Source organism: Hyaena hyaena, unplaced genomic scaffold (genome assembly GCF_003009895.1).
Source record: "Hyaena hyaena isolate Hyena2069 unplaced genomic scaffold, ASM300989v1 scaffold_143, whole genome shotgun sequence".
Classification (NCBI taxonomy): domain Eukaryota; kingdom Metazoa; phylum Chordata; class Mammalia; order Carnivora; family Hyaenidae; genus Hyaena; species Hyaena hyaena.
In genome coordinates, this window is record NW_024080775.1 from 1958999 (window position 1) to 1973533 (window position 14535).

The window sequence follows — 14535 nt, forward strand, 5'->3', positions numbered from 1 at the left end:
CATTCTTTCTCATGTGGAAATCTAGTTGTTTCAGTACCATTTGTTGAAGAGACCATTCTTTTCCCATTGATGGTTTTGGTACCTTTGTCAAAAGTCAGTTGGACATAGGTATATAAGTTAATTTCTGGACTCTCAATTCTGTTCCATTGTTTTATATATCCTTGTGCTATTGCCATACTTTTATGATCACTGTATCTTTGTAGTGAATTTTGAAAACAGAATATGTGAATCCAACTTTGTTCTTTTGTGTTGATTTTTTTGTCATGGAGCATTTTGATTCCTTTTCTGTTTTCTTTCATGTATGTATGTATATATATATTTTTCTTAAGTCTTTCCAAATTGACGTTATGTATTTTGAAAACATCAATTTGCACATGCATTAAATCTTTTGTGCCATTTTAAACTAATTATTAAGGTAAAAATGTGGAATATAAGAGTCAGAGAAAGTAGACAAATTTGCTTATATGATTTCAGATGGAATTAGAATAACAAAGTATATTTCATCACCTCATCACCCTAGCAAAACATTCAGATGTTCATATAGCTTCATTATGATGGCTTTTTCTTTCTTCCTTTTTTCCATAATCTAGAAATGGTTAAAAAAAAAATAGTAGTCTTGTCGGGGCACCTGGGATCCTCAGGCGGTTGAACGTCAAACTCTTGATTCTTGCTCGTCATGATTTTGTGGTTCATGGGGATCAAGCCCTGTGTGGGGCTCAGTGCTAGTGATGTGAAGTTGGCTGGAGATTCTCTTTCTCCCTCTCTCTGTGCACCTCTCCTGCTTGCACACTCACTCTCTCTTTCTCTCAGAAATAATCTTAAAAAATAGTCTTGGTCAATTATGTTTTTATTGGAATGGTAGGAGGAGATGGGCATTATATATTAGTAATTTTCATGATATGGGGCATTAATACATAAGAATATTTCATTTTAGGGGCGCCTGGGTGGCTCAGTTGGTTAGACGTCTGACTTCGGCTCAGGTCATGATCTCACGGTTCATGGGTTCAAGCCCCACATTGGGCTCTGTGCTGACAACTAGCTCAGAGCTTGGAGCTTGTTTCAGATTCTGTATCTCCCTCTCTCTCTGACCCTCCCCTGCTCACACTGTCACTGTCTCTCTCTCTCTCTCTCTCTCAGAAATAAATAAAACATTAAAAACAATTTTTAAAAAATGAATATTTCATTTTATTGATGATGCAGTACTAGTAATTTTTAAATCTGCAGAGTACTCAAGTAGCTGAGATAACTTTGAAAAATAATATATTTGTATTTTTCTGAAATAATGGATTTTTATAATATTAATGAGATTTAGTAACTAAAGTTACCAGCCAGGTATTTCCCTTAAAATTTACTAAGTTTACTATCTTGGCTAGTACTTCTAGTAATACAGTATATTGTGTGGAAAATGTTCTTTCTTAATTTTTTTTAGAGTTTGCTTATTTTTGAGAGAGAGAGAGTGAGCAGAGGAAGGACAGAGAGAGAGAGTGAGACTCCCAAGCAGGCTCCACACTGTCAGCACAGAACCCGATGTGGGGCTCAAACTCACAAATCGTGAGATCATGACTCTGAGCTGAAACCAAGAGTCAGTTCTTCACTGACTCAGCCCCCAGGCGCTCTTGAAAAATGTTCTTAATCTTTATGTTTATAATTAACGTTTGTTATATACTTTTTAAACCTTGTTTGTCAGTTGTAATTGGCCTTAATTTATATGTTCTGAACTCTCAACTAAATATCATGAACAAATGGATGTTTAGTTTTCTTTCCTGTAAAAGAAATATTGCGCCAGGCAGTGTAATGGTGTTTGAAAGCTCCATGCAATCATTTGGGACTCTTTGTCTTTCTTTTCCATCACTCACAGTCTGTGGGTTCCATATTCATGGTCACGTTAGCCTCCAACTTGGCAGCTGGAGTTCCAGTGATAACATCAGCATTCTAGGCTGGAAGAAAGAGCCAGAGTAAAATGGAGTACAGGAGAGGTGGTGATGAGTGGAGTGGCAGAAATGTTTTAAGGCAAATTCAAAATATTATGCAATATCATCCATAAATTTTAATTATGTGTGACTTACAGAGAAGGACCCTCTTTTCTGAAAGTGAATCATCCAGTCACATTTTTACATCAGTGATATCAACTATAATTCCTTCTTATACTTTAACTTAAAATAATCTTCAGAGGTTGGATTCTTAGCCTGAGATCAACAAGAGATTAAATGGGGTGGGGGAAAGGCATAATAATTCATAATTAAGTCAAAGAATTAATCAAAGTATATGATTGCACAGTTATCACTTGACCAAAGGATATGGAAGGAAGATACAGAGATTTTAGTTAACCACGAACTTTTTTTTTTGACTCACAATCTCTGTCTTAACAGTATGGTGTATCTGCTATAATGACAAACATTCATAGGCTGCATTTAAAAAGTATAATACTGTAGTTATAGGAAATAATAATCCTTTTATATTTTGTCCTTGTCTTACTAATATCTATAATATTATGTTCAATCTAGCCACTACATTTGATGAGGAGAACTGGCACATTACAGGATGGCATGGTATCCAGAGGAGGGCAGCCAAAATAATGAACATGTGTTCCATAAGGGAGAAATCTTTTTTGCCTCAGTATTTGCCTTAGTCATTTTGGGCTGCTGGTTACAGAATACCATAGCCTGGCTGGCTTAAACGATAGCATTTTATTTCTCACATTTTTGGATGCTGGGAAGTCTGAGATCAGGTTACCGTCATGGTTTTGTTCTAATGAGGTCCTCTTTCTGGTTTGTAGATAGTTGTCTTATTGCTGTGTCTTTACATGGCTGGGAGAGATCGTCTCTTCCTGTCTTTACTTTTAAGGATACTAATCCCATTTATGAGGTCTTCACCCTTATGACTAATTACCTCCCTCTCCAAATTCCGTCATGTTGGAGATTAGGGCTTCAACATACGAATTTTCAGGGGACAGAGCATTTAGTCCATTGCATTCCTCATTGTAGTCCCTCTTTTTAGCTAGTGTTTGCTTGACATGTGGTAATTGATAATAAGTAAAAGGAGAGAGAATAAACATTTATTTCACTTACTTAACTCATGACTTATATGGTTTTTTCTTATAAATAATATTTCAAAGTGTTATGCACTATTATCCATAAATTTTTAATTGTGCCTAACTTATAGAGAAGGCCCCTCTTTTTTTTTTACAAATAGTTTATTGTCAAATTAGTTTCCACATAACACTCAGTGCTCATCCCCATAAGTGTCCTCCTCTATGCCCATCCCCCCCTCCCCCCCAAGGACCCTCTTTTTTGAGAGCTAATCATCCAGTTACATTATTACATCAGTGATATCAACAATAATTCCTTCTTAATTTTTTTAAGCAATATCCACACCCAACATGGGGCTCAAACTCACAACCCTGAGATCGAGAGTTGCATGCTCCCTGGGCTGAGCCAGCCAGGTGCCCCAGTTTTGTCTACAGTTTTACTCTCTGAAATTGTCTTTGTAAATTATGGTATCATTGTGCTCATTATCATCCTTGCTCTCCTGTAGGTAATGTATGGAAGCTATTTTGACATTCTTTAAGCATTTTTGATATAAGTAGAGTTGTAAAACACTAGATAACTATGTAGAAAAAGAAATTAAAACCTTTTGGCTGTTAATGATCTTATGTTTGTGCTTGGAGGTAAATTATACTTTCTTTTCTTTAGAAATTTGGCATCTTTTATAGAAAAAGTGATTAGAACTTTTGTGCATATTCATCCTTTACCTTTGTGTTTAGAGATCAACCTGTACTTTTTTTTCAGAAATAAGTAATCTTTTACATTTGTTGTGTGTATATATTTATGGTAATGAAGATTTTAAAATTAAAAGATTTAATTTTGAGATATGCTTTTAGGTGGACGATGAAGATTTACAGGATGAACCTCTACAGATTACAGTTCTTGACCATGACACTTACAGTGCAAATGATGCCATTGGTAAAGTGTACATTGATATTGACCCTTTACTCTACAGTGAAGCTGCAACAGTCATCTCAGGGTGGTTTCCAATTTATGACACCATACATGGTAAGGAGTACATTTTAAGAAAATAAATCGTAGTTTTTAAAATTTATCCTTAAAAACTTCTGTGCTACACATGGTGGTTTTAAAATATGTATCTTTAAGTTTTCTTTTTAAAAATAATTTTTGTAATGTTTTACTTATTTCTGAGAGAGAGGGAGAGAGAGACACAGCGTGAGCAGAGGAGGGTCAGAGAGAGAGGGAGACACAGCATCTGAAGCAGGTTCCAGACTCTGAGCTGTCAGCACAGAGCCCGACGAGGGGCTCGAACCCACGAACCATGAGATCATGACCTGAGCTGAAGTCGGATGCTTAACTGACTGAGCCACTCATGCACCCCAAAAGATGTTTTCTTTTTAAAAGACAGTCATAAAGTATTATTGGTAGAATTGTTATTTTTCTGAACATAATCTGAAGTAATCCCTGCTGGGGCGCCTGGGTGTCTCAGTCAGTTAAGCGTCCAACATCAGCTCAGGGAATGATCTCACGGTTCCTAGGTTCGAGCCCCTCGTCGGGCTCTGTGCTGACAGCTAGCTCAGAGCCTGGAGCCTGCTTCAGATGCTGTGTCTCCCTCTCTCTCTGACCCTCCTCTGCTCACGCTGTCTCTCTCTCTCTCTCTCAGAAATAAATAAAACATTAAAAAAAATTGAAGTAATCCCTGCTGAATATTACTAGTAAATGCATTATTTAAAAATCATCTAACATTGGTATAGTGTTTCTGAAACATGTTCAGTTGGATAATGTTGATATTTTTCTGCTTCAAAATTCTTCAAAAGTTTTTTGTTGCCTAAAGCAAGGTTCTCAAAGTGTGGTCTGGGGACACCTAGGGGTCCCTGCACAGGTTCTGTGAGGTGAGAGGAGAAGTTTCAAGATGATACTCATATGTCATTTGCCATTTTTATTCTCACTTTCTTACAAGTGTACATTGGAGTTTCCTAGAGGTTTTATGATGTGTGGACCACATATTGAATACAGAACAGAAATGAGAATCTAACTGTATTCTAACTATTCTATTAAGCTAGACATAATAGAAAATTACAAAAACATAACAGTTCTATTTTACTAATATTTTTTGTTTTTCAAAATACAGTTATTTTTATAAAAATGTTTATAGTAATAAATATTTTTTAAAGATCTCAGCTTTAATTTTAATTTTCATTCTCAATTTTAACTTTAATTTTAATTATAACATGGTAAATGTTGATACATGGACCATGTAAACAAAATCTTTTTGAGGTCCTTCATAATTTTTAAGATTGTTAAAGTGGTCCTGTCATTAAAAAGTTTGAGAACGACCAGCCTGCAAATATACCATCGTTTTAGAATGGCAGATGGACCTGTAAAGAACTGGCAGATGTTTATCTATACAGTCTAGCATCTTTCTGCCTGTTTTACATTTTTGACCTGGCAGTTCCATTGATAGTAGTTTATTATAAGAAAATTAAGATGTTTGCTGAGATTTTTATAAAAGTATATTTATTGTGACACTTAGATCCTGTAATTATTTATTAATGTTTACAATGGTAAAATATATTGGAAAAGAGGATTTACTTAAATAAATTAGAGCATATATAGACCATAAATTATATAGCCAAAACGAAATGCATGTTTTTAGATGAAATGGCATAAGGAAATGAAAGGATTTGTGAAATTGTAAAAGTCAGTAGAATTCAGATCATAAAACATTATTATAGGATGATTCCATATTTGTTTAAAAATAAAAGAATTGCATATATGGGATATCATATATGGGATACCCATTGGATAAATTGGCAGAATTAGTAATAAAGTGTTTATTCTTGGATAGTTTTATTTCTGGACTGTATTCCTATTTTTCCTCTTTGTCCTTTTTTGCTTTTTTCTATGTGAATGTATGATCTTTGTAGTCAGGAAATAAAACCCAATCCAATAGTATATTACCAATAAAATAAGCCACTGGAGACTTAATCTGGGCTTGGATTAAAGGCAATAGCAGTATGTATGAATTAATTTTCTAAATATTTTATATTAAGTACTGTTTATAGTTGGTTTAATATGTTTATGGGCCCTTTGTTAGGAACATAATCTCTTATTACTTCAGTGGGTAAATGAGCAAGTCATTCTTAGAAGGCCTTCCTTTATAAGTATGAATTTGACATGAAGTCATGACAATCCAGTAAAAATATTTACTAAATGTTAGAGATAGAGACTGGGTCATTTTTATTTAGTAGGTCATGTTGAAAAACCCTTATTTTTGGAATTTCTTAGCTCATTTTAACTTACTACATTCATTGAAAAGAATGAAACTTCTTTGTGTTAAATCAGATTCTTCCATTAATTGTTAAGACCATTTACTCTGGAATTGTAAAGATCTGACTTCTAATCCTGGCTGTATTACTTAACTAGTTATTGACACTATGCAAATTATTTAACTTTTATTAAACTATAATGTCTTCCTCTGTAACATGAGGATAATAGTACTACAGAAGTTGCCTTACTGGGTTGGTGTTAGCACTTTGAGATACTACTTATAAAGCATTTAGAATGTTATCCATGCTCACATGTTACCATCACCATCATCATCATCATTGTTGTCATTAATTTAAATGGGGCTCCTTTCCAGTTACTCTTGATTTAAGTAAGTAGAGACTTGAAATAGAAAATGAAATTCTATGCTGACAAAAACTGAGGACTGATGGATGTGGGGGGGAGGGGGAGATGGGCATGGAGGAGGGCACTTTGGGGATGAGCACTGAGTGTTATGTAGAAACTAATTTGACAATAAANNNNAAAAAAAAAAATAAAGTGCACACCATGTTGATTTGGGAAAAAAAAAAAAAAAAAAAAGAAATACTTTATTGGGGGATATAGTTGACTCAGCTATTCTTCATAGTTACCAAGCAAGTCTACTTACTATATTAAGCACAGTGGAGAATTGTTCAACTTTTTATTTTATTTTTTTAAAGCTCTCTTCATTAAAATCAAGGAAATTATATGTTAAAAAAAAAAAAGAAAGAAAATGAAATTCTATCCATTCTCTAGTGTATACATGTCCTTCAGAAAACATAATAAACTACTTAGAATGAAAATAATTAGGAAACAAAGAATTGCTATTATGATTGAAAGTTATTTTTTTTTAATTCTTTTTCTTTTAAGTTTATTCATTTTGAGAGAGAGAGAGAGCAAGCGGGAGACAGACAGAGAAGGGGTCAGAGTATCGGAAATGGGCTCTATTCTGACAGTAGAGAGCCTGATGTGGGACTCAAACTCAGGAACTTTGAGATTGTGAACTGAGCTGAAGTTGTTATGCCACCCAGACACCCTGATTAATACATTATTTTAAAATCATCGGTTGGCATTCATTTGCTGGTTATTTAATTATGCTTTATTTTGTTAAGGTAGAAACTTGATTTTCCTTTTGAAATTCTAGGTATCCGTGGGGAAATCAATGTAGTTGTCAAAGTAGACCTCTTCAATGATTTAAATCGATTTAGGCAGTCATCATGTGGAGTCAAATTCTTTTGCAGTAAGTAAACACATTTTATTTCTCATTTAACAGGAAATTTAATTTTTAAATATAGGAAATCAAATTAATATTTCAGAAAGCTAATGGAAAGCTTATTATACTTTGGTTTTAATGCCAAAGAGAAAATTATTAATTTCTTAGAAACAATTGCTGTAGCTCTGGGGACTATTCATCTGGTTTTAAAGTAAATGCAATCTATTTTTTTATGAGTTCATAGAAATATTTGTTAGAATAGTCCAGTGGGGCATGAGGTATATATGCATGGTTATCATGCCCATGAGGTCAGAGGAGTTTGTGAGGCAGCAGGAAGAAGACCACTCTTCCTGACCCTACTCTGGCTTCTACTCCAGCCTCTACTCCTGACTCTGGAAGGAATCACGTTAAACATTACTGGTAACATTTGGCTAATGCGAGTAGAAAGAGTGACTGGTGAAGAATTTGGATTCTTATCAGAATTTTATAAAACATCCATATATTAATGAAACAACTTAATCTTGTTAATAAATATTGGGTCCAAAGGTGGAGAATTGATGGCTAAACAATTAATAATACAACTCTCAAATATCTAAGAATGACGAGAAACAAGTTTGAAAATATAGGTAGAATGTTTTCTTACAGAAATGCTACAAATTAATTCGTCCTTAGAGAAATGAGATCCTAGTGACTGTGGTCTGGAAATGCTAACTGTGATAGCATTTCCTACAGTCCTACCTGAAAACTAAACTAAGGGAGTAAGCCTAAACCTGCCTATACTGTATGGTGAATAGGAGTCCACAGTTCATCTAGGCCATTAATTGAAAGAAAATCACTGCCTTGCTGAACTGCTCATGTATAAGCATGATGTTATAAAACAGGTGATTATCTGAACCGCATATGCTACCTTGATGTCAGCTGATTGTCAGCGGCAACATAAGGGAAGATGGACTTATACTTTCACAATCAGTGAAAACAAATATTACACTCTCATATCTACATTTGGGGAAACAAATTTGATGAGGCTACATGTGTGACATAGTCAGATTTATTTGGAATGGGCTGTCTAAAATTAGATAACACAGATATGGAGCCATTTGTGGTGGGTGGACATGTGTATTTTGAAGTCTCTAGTGGCCTTGAAAAGCATTATTGTTAGACACAAACTATGGAGAAGCTTGCAGCCACTCATCTAATGCAAGTTTTACTCTTGTCTAGTAGGTCAACCTCTGAAAAACAAGCTCTGAAGTAATTTTCACGTTATCTTATTTTCACAGAGATGAATATTTTATTGTTTATTAAATTTTTCTTTTATAAATTAGAACAAGTTGCTTTTGTCAAACGTGTAAAAGGTATGACTGACTATATTGAACTTTGTATAACTGTCAAAAAAAAAAAAAGAAAAAGAAAAATCCAGTGTTATTTTACTGTAGTGTAAGACACTGTAAGATAGGAGCAGAGCACTCTAGCCAAACTTTGTGGTGCTATCCAAAATTCAGTAGGCATCTACAGTATAGTCCCTCAAATGCCATGCAGTATGGGCTGCCCTTGGCAGGTGTGGGCAGTCACAGCCAGCCTGGATTAATAGGGTTGATGAGTCAGCTTTAAGGCATGGATGTCTATTTTAAGAGACTAGTTTGGTGTAGATGTTCTCAGGTTCTCTACCCTCCCCCCTTTTTTAATTGTTGTTATTTTTGGTGTTGATTTTTTATTTTAGGTTCTTCCCTTTTTGAATCTGACTAGATCTTATTTTAAATCTAAGGACATTTCAAATTCTATATATTAAATGAGTTTGTTATGTAGTATAGTGACAATAGTGACTGCCAAACCATTTGGTCATAAGGCCACAGATTATTGGAAATTGCAGGGCTGTGTGACTCCTCAGATTATGTCAGAAAGGTAATGGTTTAAGTTTTGAGGCTGCAGTATGTGTTGTACAGAACTTTTTCAAAGGACTTTGAATAAAGTGTTTTGTATTCATTATCTACTTTCTACTTATTTATATAATGATTAACTAGCTGACTTTAATTTTGTTTTTTTTAAACTTTGTATTGAATGCTGTTTAAAGTTGTCTATAGCTGTTTTCTAAATGATAAAAATACAGTTTGTTTCTACTATGTTTGCTATGAGAAAGACGAAAGGTCTCATTAAGGAAAATGATTATTTCTAAGAATAATATGGAACTTAGAAGACTAATTGGAAGTATAACTATTATAATTACATTGGAATTAGCACAGTAAAAGGCATTCTTACATATTTAGAAGGTAAGAACTTGGTTGTACATTTTTTTAATTGAATTTAATCTTGTGATAAATAGAAGCATAACAGATCATTTCTTTTAACAGCAACATCTATTCCAAAGTGCTATAGAGCTATAATAATTCATGGGTTTGTAGAAGAGCTTGTGGTCAACGAAGACCCAGAATATCAATGGATTGATCGAATTCGTACACCAAGGGCATCAAATGAGGCCAGACAGAGACTCATTTCTTTAATGTCAGGTATTTTAAGCAAAACAAAACTTTATTACCAATTTACTTAACACTGCTACGTTTTTTACTTCTTTTGACATGCTACCTGAAATTTTACAGTGAAGGCTATGAATTATAAATGACTGATTCCCTACCCTTGGCCCCATATTCCTGAACATACACACATTGCCATCTTATAAGAGGAAATCTGAACCAGAAGCTTGTATTTCCTTCTTAACTAGGGTAGTCAAAGGAATTTGTGCTCGTAAAGTGGCCTGCTGGAAAGAACCCTGAGGGAGGAGGTAGGGAACTGGGTTCTGATTTTCTTTCCTCCAGCATTTATTTGTAGTCAGAGTTTAGGTAATCCGTCTAATATTTTTTGTTGCCTTTTCATAGTCCTTCTCTGACAGCTTGTTGTAGCTCCCTGTGTTTATCCCTGACACTCTTACCCCGTTGCTTTTCTTTATTTTTCTTTGAAGAACTTGTTTACCATTTAAAATTTATATATATGTATGTGAGTGTGTGTATATGTATATATACTCACACATATATATTGGACAATAAGTATAAATGTTATGTATAATAAATATAAGTATTTCATACTTATATATAACACATTTATATGTTTTAAATATAAAATATAAACACATTAATATTAACATTACATATTAATATTAATATATACCAAATATTAATATTTATAAATCAGTATAAATATATTTATACTTAATATACAATGTTATAGTTAATATATTAAATAATATATCTTTTTTGTTCACCTCTGTGTTTCTAGCACTTAGAAGAAAGGAAGAATGCCAGGCACATAGTACACAACCAAAAATTATTTGGTAAATGAATGCATGAATGAGTGAATCTTAATTTGCTGCATCTGTAAAGTGCAACTAGTAATATCTTACCTCCCTGAAAGTAGGAGGCTGGAGCAGATAATCTTTTAGGTTCTTTTCAAGTTCTAAAATTATGTGATTTTTTTTTTCAAGTCTTTTTTTTATTGCTACCATATCCAGCTTTATATTATATAATATCAAGATCTGAAGCAGAATGAGTTTTCTTCCTTTTTTTGTAGGTGAACTGCAGAGGAAGATTGGCTTGAAAGTACTTGAAATGAGAGGAAATGCAGTTGTTGGGTACTTACAATGTTTTGATCTGGAAGGCGAATCTGGGTTAGTGGTACGAGCCATAGGAACAGCATGTACACTGGATAAACTAAGTAGCCCGGCAGCATTCCTTCCTGCATGTAATTCCCCATCCAAAGAAGTGAAGGAGTAAGTATGAATCAATGAATTGTTCTTATGGAGCTTTTTATCTTTTACCTGTATGTTTTCATTTGATTTGAAATATTCTAGTAGACTTGTTTAACATACATTTTTCCTGTGGTGATTTTTTTTTTCCTTTGGTGATTTTTATTATCAGAGATGACTATGAAAATATGAAGCTTAAAAGTATTTAGCTGTTCCTAATATTTTATATGAAATTCAAGTTAAATAATGTAAAACTAAGCTGAGTATTTCAGGTCTTTAAACACCATACATTTAAAGCATAAGATGGATGTTTATAGAATTTTTACTTATTCTCTGGGGAATGCTTAAAACCAAATACTCTACTTGATAATCTAATTATGCTTATTAACAACATAGTTTGGAAGAAGTATAGCAGGAAAGATTGACTTGTGCAGGAGTCTCAAATGTAAATGTCTACAGAGGCCAGATAGTTTATACATATAAAAATAATTAAGTATAATTAAATAGGGAGTACTGAGGACTGTGTAAAGCAGGTGTGACAAACTTTTTGTCTGCAAAAAGCTGGATAGGAAATATTTCACACACTAGCCATATATTTCCTATCTTTGTTTAACAATAAAAGGGAGTTTGCTGATGCTGGTCTAAAGGAAGTTAGACTCATACATTTTTAAAAAACTAAGTGTGATTGAACAAAATACTTTGGTTGGCTGGATTTGGCTTATGTATTATCATTTGTGTCTAAGGCAGAAAATTTTCAACATGGTGGTGATCTACAAGGAATTTTAAATTTTAGTTTTTATTCATTTATTATTTTTTAAGTTTCTTTTTTATTTTTACTTTTTAAATGTTTTTTAAATTTATTTTTGAGAGAGAGTTTATTTATTTTTGAGTGCAAGCAGGGGAGGGGCAGGGAGAGAGGGAGGCATAGAATCTGAAGCAGGTTTCAGGCTCTGAGCTGTCAGCATAAAGCCTGACGTGGGGCTCGAACTCACAAACCATGAGATCATGACCTGAACCAAAGTCAGATGTTTGACTGAGCCACCCAGGTGACCCTACAAGGAATTTTTTAAAGTAAAGCTTTCGGGGCACCTTGGGTGGCTCTGTCTGTCGATTAAGCATCCAACTTCAGCTCAGGTCATGATCTCACAGATGGTGACTTTGAACCCCACATCAGGCTCTGTGCTGACAGCTCAGAGCCTGGAGCCTGCTTTGGATTCTCTGTCTTCCTCTCTCTCAGCCCCTTACAAGCTCATGCTCTGTTTTTCTGTCCTTCAAAAATAAACATTAAAAAAATTTTTTAAATGAAAGCTTTCTGTCATAACGATTGGGGTGAGGAGGAAGATCATGGTTGTGGACTAGACATGCTGACTGTCCTACACACCACGGGACAACTGTGTTCAATGAAGACTTGTTCTTTTTTTTTTAAGTTTATTTATATTTATTTTGAGAGAGAGAGAGAGAGCAAGGGGGTGGTGGGGATGGGGAGGGAGACAAAATCCCAAGCAGGCTTCTCACTGTCAGCACAGAGCTTGTGCGGGACTTGGACTCATGAACCATGAGATCATGACCTGAGCTGAAGTCAAGAGTCGGATGCTTAACTGACGGAGCCGCCCAGGTGCCCCTGGGCTTATTCTATCCTAAATGCCAATAGTACTTCCATTGAGAACCACTGATTTAGAGATTCTCTACATTAAGAATCACAAATTTTTTTTGGCAAATGACCAGAAGGTACAGGTAAATAACTTAGTCTTTGCTAAAATAACTACTCATGAAACATGTAGCATGAAAACAGTCATTGATAGTATGCAAATAAGTGAGTATGGTTGTGTTCCAATAAAACTTGATATTTACAAAACAGATGGCAGGATGGATTTGACTTGTAGGGTATGGTTTGCTGACCCTTGCCCTATGTCATCTGGGAGTCAGGATGGATTCTGTAGTCAGAAAAATCTGAAGTGAGATTTTCCTTTTAAGCTTATTCTTTTTAATTATTTCCTTTCTGTTAGCCTTCAGTTATTTAGATTAAATTTTAGTCACAAGAGAGAGCATAGTATTATATATATTGCCTGATTTTATTGGGAAATCCTTTGATAAGTGAAATAATTGTTTTAAGAAAACCACTTTGTTTTTTTAAAATGTTGATTCTTGAGAGAGAGAGTGAGAAAGAGAGAGAGAGCGCAAGAGTGCGAGCAAGCAGGGGATAGGCAGAGAGAGAGGGAGATACTGAATCCGAAGCAAGGTCCAGGCTCCATGTTGTCTGCACAGAGCCTGATGTGTGGCTCAAACTCACAAGCCTTGAGGTCATAACCTGAGCCGAAGTCGGATGTTTAACTGAGCCCTGAGGCGCACCTGTGAAATAATTGTTTTAAATAAACTGAAGAGTGAATTTGCTTTATATTTCATTTACGAACTGCCTGCTACCACAGGTAGAGTCAAATTGCAGGTGTAACTTTTTGAGGGATTCAGGTTTTATTTTCATTTTCTTTTTTTTTTTTAATGTTTTATTTCTGAGAGAGACAGAGACAGCGTGAGCAGGGGAGGGTCAGAGAGAGAGGGAGACACTGAATCTGAAGCAGTCTCCAGGCTCTGAGCTGTCAGTACAGAGCCCGACGCAGGGCTCGAACCCATGAACCATGAGATCATGACCTGAGCCAAAGTCGGAGGCCCAACCGACTGAGCCACCCAGGCGCCCCTTATTTTCATTTTCCACACCAAATTAAAGACCTGGGCTCTCCTCTTGCCACCCTCCAGCTTTATCTATGTTGGCCGAAGGCACCTGGCTTTTGCAGCTGTGATGTCTGAAGTTTTCCTCTTTTCACTAAATTACTTAGTGGAAAGAATGCCATCTTATCCGTTGGTGTCTTAGGATGATATATTGATAGTAGTGGAGTACTTTTTGCCTGCATTCAGGAGTAGTTCCATTAATGTAAGTCTTCTGGGGTTGTGTAAGTGTTCTTCTTTTCTAATTTTGTTGTAGCCATCTGCCTTAAATTGTCAAATATTCACAACATGAAGAGTTTAAGTTGCTTCATTAAGATTTTTCTGAAAGGCATCTTTCTACCACAGTCATGCTGTTTAAAATAAAAAACTAACCAGTACTCAGGCTGCTTTATTTTAGCCAGCTTCTTTGTATGTTTGATAATCAATTTGGGTGCTAGTTAAAATTGTTTTATGATTCAATTAATTGTAATTATTCTGATATTTAATTATAACATTGATTCTAAACAAGAATTTGACAAAGAGTAGTTTGGATTATACTCCTCTCTGAGTGGATTTATTAT

General features: G+C 34.8%; 1 protein-coding gene across 6 annotated transcripts in view; it reads left to right on the forward strand.

Annotated features, from left to right (window-relative positions):
• The window catches only part of C2CD5 (C2 calcium dependent domain containing 5), a 101916-nt gene that overhangs the window by 16688 nt on the left and 70693 nt on the right, over window positions 1-14535 (forward strand). For all 6 annotated transcript variants that reach the window (XM_039238575.1, XM_039238570.1, XM_039238571.1 and 3 more), the window contains exons 4-7: window positions 3881-4052; window positions 7456-7551; window positions 9870-10025; window positions 11080-11278. In XM_039238575.1, the coding sequence (XP_039094506.1) occupies window positions 3881-4052; window positions 7456-7551; window positions 9870-10025; window positions 11080-11278 (623 nt within the window). The remainder of the gene's footprint in view (window positions 1-3880; window positions 4053-7455; window positions 7552-9869; window positions 10026-11079; window positions 11279-14535) is intronic.